Genomic DNA, 22,409 nt, shown 5'->3' with positions numbered 1-22,409 from the left:
CAATGACAGCCTACCCCAGCCCTTAACCCAGACGATGCTGGGCCAATTTTCCTCTGCCCTATGGGACTCCCGTTCACGGCTGGTTGTGATACAGCCCAGGATTGAACCAGGGTCTGTAGTGACACCTCTAGCACTGAGATGTAGTGCCTTAGACTGCTGCGCCACTCGGGAGCCAGTTTCACCTGCGTTAAGTACCAATTTCAGTTCTACAAAGGCTTTCTGTGAAGCAAAAGTATTGTCCGCATACAAGTGGTTACAATTTCTTACAGACAAACCAATATTATTTATAAATATAGTAAAAAGTACAGGGCCCAAAATCGACCCTTGGGGGACACCTTTAGTAATATCAAGGAAACCTGAACACCATCAGAAGAAACACATTGGCTGTGTTTCAAAATAAGCACTTGCTTTCTGTTCTCCCGTTCTTTCAGGGGTGATTTTCCAAGAACACCTGAGAGAGCATACTGTCTAGCATGGGAGAACGCAGAATGTGTAAATCTGTTCCATTTGAAATGTCTTCGACGTGACCTCTAACCTAAACAGGAAACCACATCACGCAGCCAGCGTCAACAAAACTAGCTCCAGGCACTTGATCGTTATGCTAATGTAGCAGCGTGAGCAACTAGTGCTAGTAATTCAGGGGACAACTATCCCAGAATGGAAATATTGAACACAAATAACAAGTAACAGAATTTGTCTCCTCAGTACCTGTTACTGAATTAAGCTAACACCAACTAGAATAATTATTTTGCTGGGTCCTCCTCTCGCACATTGCTTGGTCTGCTGCTACATCTTTGGACGTACGACCGGTAAGCTTGGAAGCATGGTAGAGAGGCTGAAGCCCCCCCAAAAATTTAATGAGCTATTTTGCTTACTGTTTAATGAATGATCGAGCCAGAATGGTGGTGTTTCACTGTGACACTAATATTGCATTGCATTAGGACTGCAGGTGATGTATTTCCAATGAACAGGCTTGCATTGTGATAAATTCATACAGCGCTAACACCCATGCATATTATTAAATTAACCTGATGTTCTAGATGACTTGATTTCATATTCACCTTGTGCGTAGGTAAATAATATTCATAGGCGATATGCAATGTAACTAGATTAGAAGGCCTAGGCTACTTCATCCTAAGCTAAATGCATTTGGATACAAAACAAACACTGGCATATTATAAAGGAGGACATGTCCAATTTAATTATATGCGTGCATATCAAACAGGAATATATTAAATTAAATGAATACACCATTGTAATATTATTAATGGCTTTCTCTCTCCTTGCAGCACCCAGATGCCCAAGCCTCAAAACCAGACCCGTGTGGAGACATCAACACTTGTCATTGTTCATAAATTACCACTTTTATTGTTGCCCTTTAGTAGTGGTTTCTTTGCAGCAATTTGCCCGTGAAGGCCTGATTCACGCAGTCTCCTCTGAACAGTTGATGTTGAGATGTCTGTTACTTGAACTTCAAAGCATTTATTTGGGCTGCATTTTCTGAGGCTGGTAACTCGAATGAACATATCCTCTGCAGCAGAGGTAACTCTGGGTCTTCCTTTCCTGTGGCGGTCCTCATGAGAGCCAGTTTCATCAAAATGCATGATGGTTTTTGCGACTGAACTTGAAGAAACTTTAAAAGTTCTTGAGATTTTCCGAATTAATTGACCTTCATGTCTTACAGGTAATGATGGCTTGTCGTTTCTCTTTGCTTATTTGAGCTAATCATATAGCTAACATTCTTTGATATTTGGTTAGATGGCGTTATGTATTTCCAAAACGTTGGTTTACTTTAATCAAGGTTAAAAATCTGTTTGTGCCACTGATCAAGGCAGTTAACCCACTGTTCCCCGGGCGCCGATTCAGAGGGGTTGTGTTAAATGCAGAAGACACATTTCAGTTGTACAACTGACTAGGTATCCCCATTTCCATTCCCTTTAATGTAGCTGTAAGCTAGGTGTTGATGGCAACTGGCTGACTAATTCACTGCTTATTTAATGTTAGCAGACTAGTAGGGCTAAAGTTTGCAGGCTAGTAGGGCTAACGTTAGCAGGCTAGATGGCTAGCAACCATGCAAGTTGATTAGTAATAATACATTCATAGAGTATTTGCTTGTAATTTGGCTGACATTTAAATTGAAAGCAGTAATCATGAGCGCAAACGATATGGTTTAATTTGAAGTTATACATTTTGAACTGATTTCTGTTGGAGTTTACAATATAGGTTATAGGCTAGCTTAGCGAGTCCTCCATATTACATCACACCACGAAAAAACATGACTTCATCAACTTCGGAATTCAGACCAGCTTTATGTAATAACTGAACAAATTGAAAAGTTAGGTGTAACTTTGCATTGGGACTTTTGATGTATATACTAATGCAAATCCATTTGTTACATGTGGTTAAGTTTATGCTACCTACCCTTAAAGGAGCCTACCGTTAATTTCACCGCTGCTCTATTTAACTATACAGTTGAAGTTGGAAGTTTACATACACTTAGGTTGGAGTCATTAAAACTCGTTTTTCAACCACTCCACAAATTTCTTGTTAACAAACTATAGTTTTGACATGTCATTTAGGACATCTACTTTGTGCATGACACAAGTAATTTTTCCAACAATTTTTTTATAGACAGATTATCTCACTTATTATTCATTGTATCACAATTCCAGTGGCACAGAAGTTACATCCACTAAGTTGACTGTGCCTTTAAACAGCTTGGAAAATTCCAGAAAATGATGTCATGGCAACAGAAGCTTCTGATAGGCTAATTGACATCATTTGAGTCAATTGGAGGTGTACCTGTGGATGTATTTCAAGGCCTATCTTCAAACACAGTGCCTTTTTGCTAGACATCATGGGGAAATCAAAAGAAATAAGCCAAGACCTCATAAAAAAAAATTCTGGTTCATCCTTGGGATCAATTTCCAAACGCCTGAAGGTACCACGTTCATCTGTACAAACAATAGGAATCAAGTATAAACACCATGGGACCAGGCAGTCGTCATACCAGTCAGGAAGGAGACGCGTTCTGTCTCCTAGAGATTAACGTACTTTGGTGCGAAAAGTGCAAATCATTCCCAGAACAACAGCAAAGGACCTTGTGAAGATGCTGGAGGACACAGGTACAAAAGTATCTCTATCAACAGTAAAACGAGTCCTATATCAATCACCTGAAAGGCTGCTCAGCAAGGAAGAAGCCACTGCTTCAAAACCGCCATAAAAAAGCCAGACTACGGTTTGCAACTGCACATGGGGTCAAATATTGTACTTCTAGGAGAAATGTCCTCTGGTCTGATGAAACAAAAATTCATATGTTTGGAGAAAAAGGGGGGGGCTTGCAAGCCGATGAACACCATCCCAACCGTGAAGCACGGGGGTGGCAGCATCATGTTGTGGGGGTGCTTTGCTGCAGGAGGGACTGGTGCACTTCACAAAATAGATGGCTTCATGAGGAAGGACAATTATGTGGATATATTGAAGCAACATCTCAAGACATCAGTCAGGAAGTTAAAGCTTGGTCGTAAATGGGTCTTCCAAATGGACAATGACCCCAAGCATACTTCCAAAGTTGTGGCAAAATGGCTTAAGGACAACAAAGTAAAGGTATTGGAGTGGCCATCACAAAGCCCTGATCTCAATCCTTTAGAAAATGTGTGGGCAGAACTAAAATAGCATGTTTGAGCAAGGAGGCCTACAAACCTGACTGAGTTACACCAGCTCTGTCAGGAGGAATGGGCCAAAATTCCCCCAACTTATTGTGGGAAGCTTGTGGAAAGCTACCTGAAACGTTTTACTCAAGTTAAACAATTTAAGTGCAATGCTACCAAATACTAATTGAGTGTATATAAACTTCTGACCCACTGGGAATGTGATGAAAGAAATAAAAGCTGAAATAAATCATTCTCTCTACTATTATTCTGACATTTCAGATTCTTAAAATAAAGTGGTGATCCTAACTGACCTAAGACAGGGAATTTTTACTAGGATTAAATGTCAGGAATTGAGAAAAACTGAGTTTAAATCTATTTGGCTAAGGTGTATGTAAACTTCCGACTTCAACTGTATATTCGGAGAGCCTGTTTCTGTCCTGCCCTTGACTTTGGTGCAGGGCATGTGATGTCCTTTGCGACAAAGAGGTCTTCTCAAAATATATGTTTGTCTAGCTGTGTCCAGTCCAGGTGGTGCTTGTACAGGCAGACCATTTATGGGAGGAAGGATGTCAGCGTTTCGCAGCAGCTGAAACCTGGTCCTAACGCTCCTTGGTGACAACAACACCAGGCTCCAGAGCATCAAAGCTGTAAAACAAGAAATGACAAAAAGACATTACAACCTTGCACAACATCAAGTCACCTCCCAAGTTTAGAAAAGAAGAATAACCTCATACAATGCAATGAAAATGATATTCACCTGAAGTGCTGGTACTGCACTGTGGCACCGGCCTGAAGTACGGAGTCAGGTGTTGTTGCCAGCCATAGCTTTCCACCAGCACCGTACCATCCTCCAGTCCAACCAGCTGTGGGATGTTGACCCCTGTCAGTGCTGTCCTTCACAACACCAATAATGTCAGATGGGGTTCACTCTGGTCTTTCTGAATCGCTGCTTTTTTGAGGCCGACACACTAGTGGGGGGGGGGGGGGGGGGGGGGGGGGGACTTGGTGTGGACTGTGATCAGGAAGTGAAGGTCAGACTGGTGGAGCTTGTGCATGGTCCGCCAGGCAAAATACCAGAGCATAAGCTTGTTCTTGTTTTGGCCACTGTAGTTATCACAATTCAGGTCCACATGTGTTTCCCCAACTCCGTAGTTGGTGAAGAAATGGTGCACGTAGTTGATGACTGCGCTGCTGCCTTTGCTGGATGACAGACCTTCATCAATCAAGTAGTTGACTTGTTGTTGCATTCCAGAATGTTCTTCAACTGGTGAACCTCTTCTTGTGCTGCGTAATGGAAGCTGTTTTAGCAGGCTTTGGTGCTGTGGCGATGTTGGAAGGGATGTTGGGTTTCGGGATCCTGTGACTCGGGCTCCTTGTAGATAACCGTCTGGTCCTTTCTGCACTCCGCAGCCAGGTGGACAAGCCTCTCGTTCACTTTCTTCACTTCCCGCTGCTTTGATTTGTACGGCAAGTCTCCTGGAAAGACATGAAGACGGATCACGAAGATGTATAACCACACAATAATCCATGTTCATCTGTAAACAAAAAAGGGTGCAGTAGACTGGTGTGTGTTTTGCTACACTCAGTCAAAAATGGGGCTGTTAGCATAGTTTGAGGGGGGCTTGATGTGTAGACAGTCTAGTCGTGTGCTGTTGTGTATGAGCACGTACAGTTGTGCTGTTGAATAGACAAACACTGCCAACAATAGAGTGAGTAGGCTAGAAGAGTATACTAACAGCCCCTCTCACCCATGCCAAAAATCTGACTGTAAGGGTGTGAAAAGTTTGAGGAGCACTAGACAGTTTAGTGTATTGGTGATTTTTGTTTTCTCAAGAGGGTGTTGTGCTTTCACAAATACCTTCGGCTGTGCTGGCTTGTTTCAACGTCAGATGATGTTGAGTTTGAGCTTATTCCAGGCTGAAAGCTTTCATCCAATGGGTCTACAGGCTGTGTACTACTAACGCTGGTGTCAAGGTCATTGTTGTCATTAGCAGCAGGATGAGACTGTAGGACACACAGTAGTCAGTGACTAGCCAACATTTTGCTACTTTGCCCCCATCAATACACACTCAAACAAGGTGCTATATCCACCCACCCCCTTTTGCAGACTAAGTTTTACACACAATACCCCCCGCCCCACAACAGACACCAGTCAGTCACCCACACAATCCCTTCCTTACTAATACCTACTAGAACAATCAACTGAACGTGCATAATACAGGAAGAACTACAGTGGAAGTTGTGGCCTACTTGTAAACACACTAACTACGGCAACAAGCCACGAACCATGTCCATGCCTAGCTCCAGTATATTGATTTGCTTGTCATGGAAATATTGAGTTGATTTTAATAAGGTTTTAGAAGGTGACTTGCTCCACTTTCTGGTGCTGAGCGTGATGTTGATGCATCTGCAGAGGTTGATGGGATCGGACTCTAAATAGAACACACAGTCACATTAGCCTATGCGATAGTTAGTTAGCTAGCTAGCTAACGGTTAGCGATTGTAACCTAACGAAGCTTGAAATTCTCCGGATTGACTGGCCTTCACGTCTTTAAGTAATGGCTGTCATTTCTCTTTGCTTATTTGAGCTGTTCTTGCCATAATATTGACTTGGTCTTTTACCAACTAGGGCTATCTTCTGTATACCACCCCTACCTTGTCACAACACAACTGATAGGCTCAAACGCATTAAGATGGGAAGAAATTGCACATATTAACTTTTAACAAGGCACACCTGTTAATTGAAATGCATTCCAGCTGACTACAGTGGTTGCTCAACTAAAAGTTGTGTGATTATGCTGCGGGATTTAGAGGTAATTTGTGGTTTAGTACAGTACCTTGCTTCACTACTTCATTGCTCCAGACCAGCGCAAGGGGAGTTAGAGCACTGATTATGCTTTTGGGTCCCAAGGCGCTACTGTGACTAACTGACAATGAATAGGCGACATAAACCAAATAGAAACTGATAATTGTGTGTGACTTCAAAATTGAATTTCAATGAACTGAATGATGAGGATGAAGAAGGTGATTGAGTTTAGAACAATAGTGTAAGAATTGCTATTCCTCTGTAATGCACTTGCACACCCAGCAAAAAAACACTTCTTTTTTTTGTTACTACTCATCAGTAATACTTACTAAAACTGTTTTAACACAAAGTTTTTTATTCTAAGAGAAACTTAGACTCTAATTAGGGTGTGGAAATGTTAGGATTATTTTGCCCTTACTGTAGTAGAGTAGACTACTCCCAACCAGTCATGTTGTACAGTGCCTGAGTGGTGCAGCGGTCTAAGACACTGGCGTTGCTACAGATGCTGGTTCAATACCTGTGCCGGCTGCGACCGGGAGACCCATGAGGCGACGGTAGGCTTTTGGTTTCTCTCCGTCCAAAAACAGAAATAAATAATTCTAAATAACAAACGGGCTATATTTACAAATTAGTAACAATGTCTATGTTCAAGAACGGCCTTTTTGACGCTCACTTTACATTATTTGAAAACAAAATAATCTCCAAAATATTTGTATTTTTTTAACAAAGCGATTATTATTAATTAATTTAGAATTACATAAAAGCCCCTTAGATATTCTCACAGATCAGATTTGCCCTAACGAAAAATGCCCCTTAGATATTAATTTAGAATCCTCCAATCCTCTAAATCTAATTATTGGCTGAGAGTCAAGTCATTAAAAAATATATATATATATATATACTGTAGGGATACCGTAGGGAACTTGAGTCTCACTAGTGTTGAGTAATATGCTGTTAAAAGTGGTGTAAGTCTTATATATTTAAAAAGCATATTGAAGTTAGAAGCAATAGGATTTGTGTAATGGTCCTGTGTGTAGCTGGTGTAGAGAGGCAGGCGCAGGACAGCAGATATGAGTAATCAACGTACTTTACTAAAAATTACAAACAATACAAAGCATCAGAGCGAGCCCACAAAAACGGACCAAAAAACACAAAAAACAATCACTCACAAACAAAACAAGGGGAACAGAGGGTTAAATAATAAACAAGTAATTGGTTGAGTGAAGCCAGGTGTGAAAGACACAGACAGAGCAAATGGAAAATTAAAAGTGGATCGGCGGCTAGAAAGCCGGTGACAATTTGAAGCAATAGTCTACCTGCTGTGGTCAACTATTTCAGCACCGTTGCACTTTGCTCTGAGACAAGCATGGAGACTGGTCTTGATAAATCAATGAGATTTTTATTTTCACTGAATCTCTGTTTGGGTATTGGTTAGACTACAAATTAGCGTGTGGAAATGTTATTCTCATAGTACTGTAGCCTACTCCCGACTGTCACATTGTATAGCGCCATATTTTCCATTCCATCCTAATGAAAACCCTGGTTTCGTTTTTTCATTTTCCTTGGAATAGAAACACCATAATATTAATCAATTGAATTAAGCTACATTCTTGAAATCAATTCCATATATACTATGTTCTTACCAAAAAGGTTTTAAATTCTCTAGTACAGCCAATATTGAAGTCTATCACATGCTTCTCAAAGATGCCCTCAGGTAGTCAAACTAGCATTAACTAGCATTAATGGTAACCATGGCTGACAATTAAATAACGTGTCATAGAATTCCGTGGCAGCCTGCAAGGTGTGCTGCAGTATCATGCAACATTTAACCTCTTTGGGCTGCAGGGGCAGTATTGAGTAGCCTGGATAAAAGGTGCCCATTTCAAATGGGCTCGTACTCAATTCTTGCTCGTACAATATGCATATTATTATTACTATTGGATAGAAAACACTCTCTAGTTTCTAAAACCGTTTGAATTATATCTGTGAGTAAAACAGAACTCATTTTGCAGCAAACTTCCTGACAGGAAGTGGAAAATCTGAAATCGATGCTCTGTTCTAGGGCCTGCCTATACATGTCCTTGATATTTATTAGTATACATGCACTTCATACGTCTTCCACTAGATGTCGACAGGCAGTGAGAGAAGAAATGGAGTGTATAACTTGATCTGGGGTCGATTAAAAGCTCTTTGTATGACGTGTCACCAGTTTCCTGTTTTCTGGAGAGCGCGAGAAGGGACCTGGTATTGCCTTCTGATAAGCTGTCGTTATAGACGACTCATATCTCCGGCTTTGATTTTATTTGATACATGTGACAATATCATCGTAAAGTATGTTTTTTCAATATAGTTTTATTAGATTATTGAATTTTTTTCGGGACTTTAGGCGTGTTGCTTTGTCTGCGTATGTTCAGGAAGGAGAGCTTCGCGCCACTTTGCTAGCTTTCCGTGCTAATTGACTGGAGAAGAGGACATTCTAAATCCAAACAACGATTGTTCAGGACAAAGGACCCCTTGTACAACATTCTGATGGAAGATCATTAAAAGTAGGACCCATTTTATATATTTCATATATCTGTCAAACATGTTGTACTAGTAGTTTGCGCCCAGAGTTTGGGCACTCTCTCGCTATAACTAAGCTGGATGTCGTAATGAAGTTATTTTTAGAATTCTAACACGGCGATTGCATTAAGAACTAGTGTATCTATCATTTCCTATACAACATGTATTTTTTAGTAACGTTTATGTATAGTTATTTGGTCAGAATAGTTGAGTGTCATAAAAATATCCGCACATTCTGGGAAAAAGATGCTACGTTAGCACAATGTATAACCAGTGATTTCAGCTCTAAATTTGCAAATTTTCGAACAAAACATAAGTGTATGTATAACCTAATGTTATAGGACTGTCATCTGATGAAGCTTGTGCACTGTAACTGCCAGATCATTTTTGTTCTTTTATTTTACTTTATTTGTACTTTCTTTGTGTTCCTACAATAAAAAAAAGTATAAAAAATAAAATAAAAATTATATATCTTTTGCTGGTTTATTCACTATCGCTAACGTGCCTATTGCTATCGCTAACGTGCCTTGATGAATGAATGTGGTAGTGTGGTAGGCTATTGTAGTAAGCTAATATAATGCTATATTGTGTTTTCGCTGTAAAACACTTAAAAAAATCGGAAATATTGGCTGGATTCACAAGATGTTTGTCTTTAATTTGCTGTACACCATCGATTTTTCAGAAATGTTTTATGATGAGTATTTAGGTATTTGACGTTGGTGTCTGTAATTACTATGGCTGCTTCGGTCCTATTTGTGACGGTAGCTGTGATGGTAGCTGCAATGTAAAACTGATTTATACCTCAAATATGCACATTTTTCGAACAAAACATAGATTTATTGTATAACATGTTATAAGACTGTCATCTGATGAAGTTGTTTCTTGGTTAGTTTGGTTGGTTCTTGGTTAGTTAGGTTGGCTTTGTGCATGCTACCTGTGCTGTGAAAAATGACTGTCCTTTTTTGTATTTGGTGGTGAGCTAACATAAATATATGTGGTGTTTTCGCTGTAAAACATTTTAAAAATCGGACATGTTGGCTGGATTCACAAGATGTTTATCTTTCATATGCTGTATTGGACTTGTTAATGTTTGAAAGTTAAATATTTCTAAAAAATATATTTTGAATTTCGCGCCCTGCACTTGAAGTGGCTGTTGTCATAATTTGCCCGGCTTCGGGCTTGCAGCCCAAAGAAGTTAAAGGAAGAACCACTGTACCTCAAGAAGCTGGTTGAGAGAATGCCAAGAGTGTGCAAAGTTGTCATCAAGGCAAAGGGGGGCTACTTTGAAGAATCTCAAAATGTTGATTTGTTTAACACTTTTTTGGTTACTACATGATTCCATATGTGTTATTTCAAATTGTTGATGTCTCTACTATTATTCTACAATTTAGAAAATAGTACAAATAAAGAAAAACCCTTGAATGAGTAGGTGCCCAAACTTTTTACTGGTAATGTAAAGATATAGTGGTGAAAATAATTGACATACTTGAGTGAAAGTAAAGATACCCTAATAGGAAATGTCTCAAGTAAAAGTTACCCAGTAAAATACTACCTGAGTAAAAGTCTAAAAGTATATGGTTTTAAATATACTTAAGTATCAAAAGTAAATGTAATTGCAAAACGGTACTTTAGTATCAAAAGTAAAAGTATAAATCATTTCAAATTCAAATATTAAGCAAACCACATGGCACAATTGTCATTTTTTTTTAAAACATTTGCGGATAGCCAGGGTCACACTCCAACCCTCAGACATTCAGAAACAAAGCATTTGTGTTTATTGAGTCCTTTCAAGGGGTGCGTAACTGGTGGCATGGAAGTCAAACGCAGGAGAGCAGAACTTGGTAACTAGCCGGAGTCGTTTAATGTACGTAACTACCGGCATACAAAAATAACAAAACACATGGGCACAACAACCCGTATCGCACCAGTCACATAAAGCACACGTACTTACAATAAACAATTCCCGACAAGGACATGGGGGAAACAGAGGGAACATATACAACATGTAATTAGGGAATTGAAACCAGGTGAGTGCGACAACCAGACAAAACAAATGGAACATGAAAAATAGATCGATGATGGCTAGAAGACCGGTGACGTCGACCGCCGAACACCGCCCGAACAAGGAGAGGAACCGACTTCGGAAGAAGTCGTGACAATTTCGCCAGACCAGAGGTAGTAGAGATGACCATGTTCTCTTGATAAGTGTGTAAATTGGACCATTTCTGTTCTGCTAAGCATTCAAAATGTAACGTGTACTTTGGGTGTCAGGGAAAATGTATGGAGTAAAAAGTACATAATTTCCTTTAGGAATGTAGTAAAGTTAAAGTTGTCAAAAATATAAATAGTAAAGTACAGATACCCCCCAAAATGTCTTAAGTAGTACTTTAAAGTATTTTTACACCACTGCATAAAAAACACAACTATCTTTGTAGTTATAGGTAACCAGATTGTGAATACAGCTAAGTTACTAAGTCTTTGACCACACTGCTTCCTATAAGAGTCCATCTTGGGCTAGCCTGCTAGCTTGCTCGCTATCTTGTTCGACGAGCTAACTTAGCTTGGCTAGCGGGCTTATAAACAGCAGTGACTCAACATTTGGAAGTAATTTGTTGAGCATTTTAACATCATTTGGTAAATAAATAAACGTAATACTTACATTTAACAAAGGTATTCCTTATTCCTCTAGAATATTTTCTCCCAAGCGGGGACTTCAGTCCCCCATTAATTCAGAAGTTTGGGGAATTTTTCGCAGCGACCCAAGGTGTTATGGGATAGCCTATGTTATGGGATAGGGATCGAAAAAGCAAAGACAGTACAAATATGCGTCCCTGCGTGCTGTTTTCCAGACCTCCTAAGTAAGGGTATAGAACTTCTAGTAAGCTTAGTACATACTTGCCTTTTCACGTTCATATGTTTGGAATCCATAGTGAGAAATAGAGGACTCACCATGGACGGTAAATGGCACAAATACAAAGACGAGTCCTTTATCTCTATGTTGGAATTGAATTTGAAAAAGGACAGTTGTGTTCTGTACTTGCTATACACCCTAGATAGAACACAAGTGCGCATTTTTAAACACAGCCAGTGTCCTGTCTTTCAGGTTGTTTTCAAACCAAATGCAAATCCAATTGCAAACAGTCTACGAATGAATAATGAATGGTCAGTAGAGTTGAAAGCATTAACAGGTCTATAAAAACGGGCAGTACAATGCTGCCTTTTGTCCATGCAATTTACGGTGTAATTTAGCACCAAAGAAGCAGCCGAAATAGTGCTATGACTTGGGCCTGAAACCAGACTGATGGACACTTACTTTACATTTTGAAGCTGTAAAATATTTCATTTATACTTACTTTTCTACATATCATAATCATTCAACATGCAGGGCTCCTTCATTCATCGTAGACTATATGTTTACTTATCTTGCATCTCTAAAGTTTCTTCAAAATAAATGTGCTCTGTAAATACAACACTTGGCAATATAGACTACGGGGCTGGCGATGCAGTCTGTCTGCTCGGGTCCATCCCCAGTCCTCAGGGCCTTGACACGGGCTGCTCACTGTCAACGTGGACAAGTAGGCTTAAGAGAATGCAATATCAAAGCAATGTCCTCGCTGCAGAAAATATTGTTGCATGACCTGTGTAGTTACTTCGAACATGGCTGATTTATTATGGATTAAACACACACACACACACACATACAGATGCACTTACACGTGCGTGCATGCACACACACACACACACACACACACACACACACACACAGAGAGAGAGCGAGAGAGCGAGACACAGAAAGCTAGAGAGACATACACACACATATCCTCATACTACTCTTCTGGGAGAGAGTGTCAGAGTCAGTGTCAAGGAGATGGAGCATAACATGGAGACCCTTCCCAACCACAACAGTGAGACGTGATAAAGACGTGCTCTCCTGGGACGAAGAACTACATAAATCTCTGTGTCCTGTGTGTCCTAAACAGCTCCAGAAGAAACAGTACATTTTGTGTGTGTGTGTGTGTGTGTGTGTGTGTGTGTGTGTGTGTGTGTGTGTCCTGAGCGGATCCAGAAGATACATGGGTAGTAGAGCTCCGGGGTCTTCCATTCCATCTGAACGTCATTGATCAAGAACATAATAGGATATCGAGCACAATTCTATTAAGCACTAGCAATGGGTTATTTAATGAAAATCTGCAGCAGGTTCCAATCTTACCCCTGGGCGCACGTTTAGTTTTGTGCCCGAGCATTACACAGCTGATTCAAATCATCAAAGAGTGATGATGAGTTGGTTATTTTAATCAGCTGTGTAGTGCTAGGGCAAAAAAACAAAAGTGCACCTAAGGGGGCGCAGGACCGAGTTCGGGAAACCCTGGTCTATCCCTGAAAGTGTAGCAAGACAGAGAGAGAGAGCTGACAGTGATACATACTAGAAGAAGACCGGTATAGGGAAGGTGAGTAAGAAAGACACAAACATCTGAAACAACATCTGAATGAATTTTTGCAAGCAAATAAAATACAAATCATGATGTCCAACTGAAGATTAATTTAAGATTCCTTTATTTTTTATATAATGCCTCATACAATGCTCTTGACTCATACAATGCCGAATAAATTTGTTCAGTGAACGTAAAATATAATATAATGTGAAAATAAATCCCAGTACGTTCACCATTATTCAACGACCTGAAGCAGATCATTTTAATGTGGTTTGCTCATATATTGTATGCATATCCAGCGTATATCATTACTCATACGTATAACTCCAGGACTATATATTCTCTTGAATCCAGGGTTTGAAAAGTTTGAATGAAAACATGACAGTCTTCTAGAACCTATAATGCCGTACAAGGTCTAGTCTCTTGTGGCAGACTGTTGCACACGCAAGATATGGTTCCCGGGTTCCAAGACTCTGGGTTCCGAGATTATACTGCACGATAGTATAATAGGGACAGCATGACACATTCAGATCATCAGATAGAATATGACATCATCAAAATCAAACGTCCATACTTCCCAGCTTGTTTTGAAAGTTTAAATCGAACGGACAGAAATGATTTAAAATTGATAACCAATGTCTAAAGAGCAGAGATGTATAGATTTTTTTGAAACATTATTTACATACATAAATTAAAGTCAACTAATACAAGGGTTTTTAGGTCATTTTGAAAAAATCTGCCACATAATGTATTTCATCCATGATGCCGACTAGCCGTACTTCTCATTTATAATATCCACAATCCAACAGGAGGTTGAGAGCAGAAAAATACTATCCCTGTGGTCACCAGTCCTGTCATTGTGAGTGTTTGAGATCGACTACAATACATTGGAGTCGGACTTCACGGGATCACTGATCTACAAATCACCTCGCATCGCAAATAACTACACATTCTCGGATCAATATTAGCGATTCTGCGTCTGGACCCTTTCCCAAACGGATCCCCCCAGACGCGCTTAAGATTCTCTCCCCCTCCCCTCTCCTCTCCTCTCCTCATCCCTCCTCTCTTATCCAAGGTAAGGATGATCACTCTGGAAGTTGTAGTCTGGACACACTTTCTGCACGAGCTTATAATCGATACTGAAGAAGGAGATGAAGATGCAGATGACTTTAAATGGTTTGGCGCAGAGCCAGGCGGCGTGGGACTGAGTGTGCTCTGAGAAGCAGGTCTGGGACGGGTCGTAGAGGCAGGGCTTGGGCTTCTTGGAGCGGTTAGTCTTCTCGTACTCCACCCGGCAGTTGAAGGTCTTTATCTCTTTGGGGTCGATGGTGGACTGGTGCGGGGTCTGTTGTTGGGTGATCTGGGTGAGCTCTGGGTGGAGCTGAGCGTGGAGGCCTGGCTGGTGGTGCTGCAACACCTCGAACTCCACCACCTTGGTGGGAGGGACAATACTGACGGAGACGTTGCCGAGGCTGGACGAGTTGTGGCGGAAGTAGACGGTGAACGTGCCGTTGATGTGGTCCACGATCTTCCCCGTGACCAAGAGGCTGAACTTCATGGTCTTCACGTTGAAGTAGAAATCCCCCCAGCCAAAGATCTTCTTGGTCTTCTGGGCCGTCTTCAGTGAGGGTTTGCGTTTGTTGCGGTAGCCTGTCTGGTCGAGTAGGAGCGACTGATTACGAGCCCAGTCGTAGGGGTTAAAGAAGCTGTATGTGGGGGTTTTCAGAGGAGGCTTCATGGGCGGATTGCCGACCCCGTCCATGCCAGTGGAGAAGATGCGGGAGGTGGTTTGGTAGGGGGGTTTGACTCCCCCTGTAGACCCTCCGCCGGTGCCGACGGCTCCCTCTCCCATGCCATACGGTAGGGTCTTCATCACTGAGCCTGCTGGACCCAGGTCTAGTCCAGGGTAGCCCTTGGCCACCTGCTTCTCCAGTCCCTGCACCTGAGGAGAGAGAGAGGGAGAGTGAGAGAGAAAGAGAGAGGGGGGAGAGAGTTAGTGTCAAGGAATATTGATTATCATTCATCTCATACACTATGCAGGTTGTTAGATGACTTGGATGGCTTTTCTTCATCCCCCGATTCCACCCAGACACAAAGCATCTATTTTTATAATGACATAATTTGTTGTCGATGTTGTTTTACACAGTAAAGCAGATTTTACATGTGAAGATAATGGACGGGTTTGTTCAGACAGGCGATACAGCTTTAATCCACAGTCTAGTAAGTGGTGATTCACAGAGGTGATTGACTAGACATCTTCCCTTGTTCTCCCTTCATGTCTCCTCAATCATGTCACTGCCAAACACATAGACTATGAAACACTGTCGCATACACACACTCTGCCACACACCCCAGAAGATGACGGTTTGACGTTTAAAACTGCAGCTTTTCTTAAAGGGTTATAACAGAGACACATCGCAATCCAGCTACAGTATAAACAATTCTCCTCATAGATAAAGAAACCAGCAAACAAGCAAAACCAAAACTCAAAACAGAGAGCAACAACCCCCACAGTCAGACGTCGGCGTAAATAGTCATGCAAGAATGATTTTTGTCTCCTAATTCTGTCTGAACAAACCAGCGACGTAGAACAGACAGGTTTGTGACAAAACTCTGCTCATTTGCTATCAATCATTAATCCCAATAATAACCTCATGTTGCCATTTGTCTCAGACTCCTAATACAGTACTCAATACACACATTAAGGTATCTATGTCTGCGTTCCAACTGGCACTATATGGTGCATTACTTTTGACCAGTGCCAATAGGGTTTGGCCATAGGGCTCTGGTCAAAGTAGTGCACTGTATAGGGGATATAGGGTACCATGTGGGACGCAGCCACTCATTCAATGAATGTATGCATTTCTCCTGCTCATTCATTAACATGGGGCTAAGCGGGCCTCATCAGTCTGGTTTTAAGGTGAATTGATCGGGGTGAAATGACTGGAAGTATATTGAGCGCTGGCTGAATTAATTAAAAGACAGATGTTGATGAATGGCTATTGATCTGATAACGAGTTGCTGGTGGATTTTTAACAGTCGCTGGAGTCCCCTGGGTGGGTTGCTACGTGTGTGTGTACAAGGAGGGGGGGCGGGGGGGGGCAGTGAACTTACAGAATCTAAATCAAAGATAGGTAAGATGGACTTGACTGCGAGATGACCGAGAAAGTCAGTAAGTGTCTAAAAACCTATTTAAACATAATTTGCATAGAAAGGCACAGTAAAAGTTGAAGTCTGAACTTTGCGCGTGACACAAGTCATTTTTCCAACAATTGTTTACTGGCAAATGATTTCACTTATAATTCACGGTATCACAATTCCACTAAGTTGACTGTGCCTTTAAACAGCTTGGAAAATTCCAGAAAATGATGTCATGGCTTTAGAAGCTTCTGATAGGCTAATTGACATCGTTTGAGTCAATTGGAGGTGTACCTGTGGATGTATTTCAAGGCCTACCTTCAAACTCAGTGCCTCTTTGCTTGGCATCATGGGAAAATCAAAAGAAATCAGTCAAGACCGCAGAAAAAAAATTGTAGACCTCCACAAGTCTGGTTCATCCTTGGGAGCAATTTCCAAACGCCTGAAGGTACCACGTTCATCTGTACAAACAATAGTACGCAAGTATAAACACCATGGGACCAGCCATCATACCGCTCAGGAAGTCTCCTAGAGATGAACGTACTTTGGTGCGAATAGTGCAAATCAATCCTAGAACAACAGCAAAGGACCTTGTGAAGATGCTGGAGGAAACAGGTACAAAAGTATCTATATCCACAGTAAAACAAGTCCTATATCGACATAACCTGAAAGGCTGCTCATCAAGGAAGAAGTCACTGCTCCAAAACTGCCACAAAAAAAGCTGGTTTACGGTTTGCAACTGCATATGGTGACAAAGATCGTACTTTTTGGAGAAATGTCTTCTGGTATGATGAAACAAAAATAGAACTGTTTGGCCATAATGACCATTTTTATGTTTGGAGGACAAAGGGGGACGCTTGCAAGCCGATGAACACCATCCCAACCGTGAAGCACGGGGGTGGCAGCATCATGTTGTGTGTTTGCTTTTCTGCAGGAGGGACTGGTGCACTTCACAAAATAGATGGCATCATGAGGTAGGAAAATTATGTGGATATATTGAAGCAACATCTCAAGACATCATTAAAGCTTGGTCGCAAATGGGTCTTCCAAATGGACAATGACCCCAAGCATACTTCAATGACCCCAAGTTGTGGCAAAATGGCTTAAGGACAACAAAGTCAAGGTATTGGAGTGGCCCACACAAAGCCCTGACCTCAACCCTATAGAACATTTGTGACCAGAACTGAAGAAGTGTGTGCGAGCAAGGAGGCCTACAAACCTGACTCAGTTACACTAGCTCTGTCAGGAGGAATGGGCCAAAATTCACCCAACTTTTTGCTGGAAGCTTGTGGAAGGCTACCTGAAATGTTTGACCCAAGTTAACCAATTTAAAGGCAATGCTACCAAATACTAATTGAGTGTATGTAAACTTCTGACGCACTGGGAATGTGATGAAAGAAATAAAAGCTGAAATAAATAGTTCTCTCTACTCTTATTCTGACATTTCACATTCTTAAAATAAAGTGGTGATCCTAACAGACCTAAGACAGGGAATTTTTATTAGGATTAAATGCCAGGAATTGTGAAAAACTGAGTTTATATGAATTTGGCTAAGGTGTATGTAAACGTCCGACTTCAACTGTACATAGGTGTAGTGTAATTCCAGTGTATTTTGTTACATGTCATGTAGGTTTTAGCATAATTACAATAATACATTTATACATGTGTGAATGTACATGTAACACATGCATGCAGAGGTTAACCTTCTCTGACAGGCATGTCAGCATTGCTGTCAGGTATCGCCATGTGTGCCAATCTCTCAGACTAACACTGAATTACACGGCATTATTAGACCTAATCATCACAGCTCCGTCAGCATGGTGTTATGCAGAGGCTCCGTGTGTGTGTGTGTTTGTGTGTGTGTGTGTGTGTGTGTGTGTGTGTGTGTGTGTGTGTGTGTGATGAACATAGTGGTTATTATGTTATTATGGCTCCATGATCATCACACCAGCAAGGAGCCTGAACTCAAAATTGGAGCTTTAAAGGACAGCTAAATCATACTCCTCACTACAATATCCAGGCTACATAGGATATACGTTGCCTTCAGTAAGTATTCAGACCCCTGGACTTTTTCCAACTGTTGTTGAGTTACAGGCTGAATTTAAAATGTATTACATTTAGATGTTGTGTCACTGATCTACACACAATACCCCATAATGTCAAAGTGGAATTCTGTTTTATAGAAATGTTTACAAATGAATAAAACATGTCAACCTGAAAAAAGCTGAAGAATTTGCTTAACAAGTCAGATAATAAATTGCATGGATTGACTCTTTCTGCAATAATGGTGTTTAACATGATTTTTGAATGACTACACCATCTCTTTACCCCACACATACAATTATCTGTGATAGGACAAAAACTGAGGATGGAACAACAACATTGTAGCTACTCCACAATACTGACCTAAATGATGGAGTGAAAAGAAGGAAGCCTGTACAGAATAAAAATATTCCAAAACATGCATCCTGTTTGCAATAAGGCACTAAAGTAAGACTGCAAAAAATATAGCAAAGAAATTTACTTTTTGTCCTAAATACAAAGCATTATGTTTGGGGCATATCCAACACATCACTCAGTACCACTCTTCATATTTTCAAGCATGGTGGTGGCTGCATCATGTTACGGGTATGCTTGTCATCGGCAAGGACTGGGGAGTTTTTTAGGATGAAAAAAAAGGAGTAGAGCTAAGCACAGGCTTTCCAACAGACACGGGGAGACAAATCTACCTTTCAGTAGGACGATAACGTTACTTACCAAGACAACATTGAATGTTCCTGAGTGGCGTAGTTACAGTTTTGACTTAAATTGGTTTGGAAATCTATTGCAACACTTGAAAATGGCTGTCTAGCAATAATCAACAACAAACTTGACAGAGCTTGAAGAATTTAAAAAAGAATAATGGGCAAATATTGTACAATCCAGGTTTGCAGCACTCATAAAGACTTACCAAAAAAGACTCACAGCTGTAATCGCTGCCAGATGTGATTCTAACATGAATTGACTCGGGGGGTTGAATACTTATCTAATCAAAATATATCTGTGTTTTATTTCAATTAATAGTTTTGTGTTGATACATTTTTCTTCCACTTTAACATTACACAGTAATACAATTAAGTATTAATTTTACAATTTTACAAAATTCTTATTTTACAATGACGGCCTACCCTGGCCAAACCCTCCGTTAACCCGGATGATGCTGGGCCAATTGTGCGCCGCCCTATGGGACTCCCGATCACGGCCGGTTGTGATACAGCCCAGGATCAAACCAGGGTCTGTAGTGATGCCTCTAGCACTGAGATGCAGTGCCTTAAACCGCTGCGCCGCTCGGGAGCAAAATCCCACTTTGTAGCACAACAAAATGTATGAATAGTTTTTGATTCACTGCACTCCAATCAAAATATCCAATTAGTTCAATGATGTATGTTCACTGTATATATGTTTATAGCACAATATTTCAGAATGATTTTATGATACATACAATGCGATTAAAAACAATCCACAGTTATAAAAAAAATAATAATAAGCTAATGATCCTCTGTGGCCGAATCATGCTTTTTGGTGTAGTTGCCTATTTTTAATGATTTATATTAATTTATGTATAGACAGGTGTAGGCTAATTAGGTTACATCATTTTGGCAATTTAATTCAATTTACTTTACTTTAGGGGAAGCTTAGTGATCTCATCGAACCACATTTTGGAGTCCATTCACTCATTTTTTATGCTTCTGACATGCGGTTACAGGGTTGGGTAGGTTACTTTCTAAATGTAATCCGTTACAGTTACTAGTTATCTGTCCAAAATTGTCATCAGTAACGTAACTTTTGGATTACCCAAACTTAATCTGATTACATTCAGTTACTTTTAGATTACTTTCCCCTTAAGAGGCATTCGAAGAAGACAAAAAATGTATGTTACCAATTGAACGACATCTATTGCAGGATAAATCAATGTTAAAGTTTACATAGCTGGCCATATCGATGTAACATTTTACCTCATGGGTTGGTTATGTAGACTTATTCTAACCCATCGCTTTCTACTACATATAATAATTTGATAAAATTATATCTTTACATTAATATGTATAATTTATACGTCCAAAAATTGATGTTGCAACTACAGATTGCCCCTTTAAGTCTATCAAAAGTGTACGACTTTGAGCATGTGTCCATTAGGCCTATGGGTGTATTTTTTGTCAGCATGAATTAGAATGAGTAATAAAAGCCTTACTTTTATTCCATAGGCTGGGATCCGCACTATGCAGCTGTTACATGAGCACATTTTCACTGGCTGTCCACTGGTTTCAAAAACAATGATTGATAGGCTGCCAAAACTTCTTGAATTCAACTATTATTGGGTTCAAATACCCATTTAGATTTGTGAATAGACATCCACAACAACCACAATACGTAAGGCGCAAATAGCTAAATGAGAGAGCAGCAGTGTGATTCACATCAATGTGCTGTGTAGATATCAATAATAATTTATATTCATATCACCGTAGACTACACCACTGCTGTCATCCTTACCTCCAAGCGTTTATTCAAGTTGGATAACCTGTCTAGGATGAGGGTGCCGCTAGCGGCACTCCCCCCCCACCCCCACTGAAAAGGCAGAGCCGCGAAATTCAAAAAAAATATTTTTTTTAAATATTTAACTTTCACACATTAAAGTCCAATACAGCTAATGAAAGACACAGATCTTGTGAATCCAGCCAACATGTCTGATTTTTAAAATGTTTTACAGGGAAGACACAATATGTAAAGATGTAAATCTATTAGCTAAAAACACATTAGCATAATCCACCATTTTTCTTTGTCCACCAACAACAGTAGCTATCACTAATTCGGCTAAACTAAGATATTTATAGCCCCTAACCAAGAAAAAAACTCATCAGATGACAGTCTGATAACATATTTATGGTATGGGATAGGTTTTGTTAGAAAAATGTGCATATTTCAGGTAGATGGCATAGGTTACAATTGCACCCACCGTCACAAATGGACTAGAATAACTACATAGAGCAACGTGTTTACCTACTTACTAATCATCAAACATTTCGTAAAAATACACAGCATACACTAATCGAAAGACACAGATCCTGTGAATACAGACAATATTTCAGATTTTCTAAGTGTCTTACAGCGAAAACACAATAAATCGTTATATTAGCATAGCACATGTGCAAACATTACCCCAGCATTAATTCTAGCCAAAGTGAGCGATAACGTAAACATCGCCAAAATATATTATTTTTTTCACTAACCTTCTCAGAATTCTTCAGATGACACCCCTGTAACATCACATTACAACATGCATATACAGTTTGTTCGAAAATGTGCATATTTAGCCACCAAAATCATGGTTAGACAATGGGGAAAGTAGCCCAGCTGGTGAGAAAATGTCCGTGCGCCATATTAGACAGTGATCTACTCGTATACATAAATACTCATAAACGTGACTAAAAAATATAGGGTGGACAGCGATTGATAGACAATTTAATTCTTAATACAATCGCAGAATTACATTTTTTAAATTATCCTTACTTTTCAATACAGTTTGCGCCAAGCGAAGCTACGTCAAAAAACATGGCGTCCTAAGCCACTAACATTTTTCGACAGAAACACGATTTATCATAATAAAAATTTCCTACTTTGAGCTGTTCTTCCATCAGTATCTTGGGCAAAGGATCCTTTCTTGGGTCTAATCGTCTTTTGGTGGAAAGCTGTCCTCTTGCCATGTGGAAATGCCAACTGCGTTCAGCATGAACTGGAAGCGTGCCCAGCGATTCACAGCGTTTCAGAAATAAATGTCCC

The 22,409-nt window shown here is 40.3% G+C and overlaps 1 protein-coding gene across 1 annotated transcript in view; it reads right to left on the bottom strand.

The window, feature by feature from the left end:
* Positions 1-13,558: 13,558 nt before the first annotated feature.
* The window catches only part of LOC129814845 (neurexophilin-1-like), a 98,015-nt gene continuing 89,164 nt past the window's right edge, over positions 13,559-22,409 (bottom strand). The window contains exon 2 of the mRNA XM_055867931.1: positions 13,559-15,396. Within this exon, the coding sequence (XP_055723906.1) occupies positions 14,521-15,396 (876 nt within the window). The 3' untranslated portion in view covers positions 13,559-14,520. The remainder of the gene's footprint in view (positions 15,397-22,409) is intronic.

Source organism: Salvelinus fontinalis, chromosome 18 (genome assembly GCF_029448725.1).
Source record: "Salvelinus fontinalis isolate EN_2023a chromosome 18, ASM2944872v1, whole genome shotgun sequence".
NCBI classification, from domain to species: domain Eukaryota; kingdom Metazoa; phylum Chordata; class Actinopteri; order Salmoniformes; family Salmonidae; genus Salvelinus; species Salvelinus fontinalis.
This window is presented reverse-complemented; position numbering and strand designations above follow the sequence as displayed.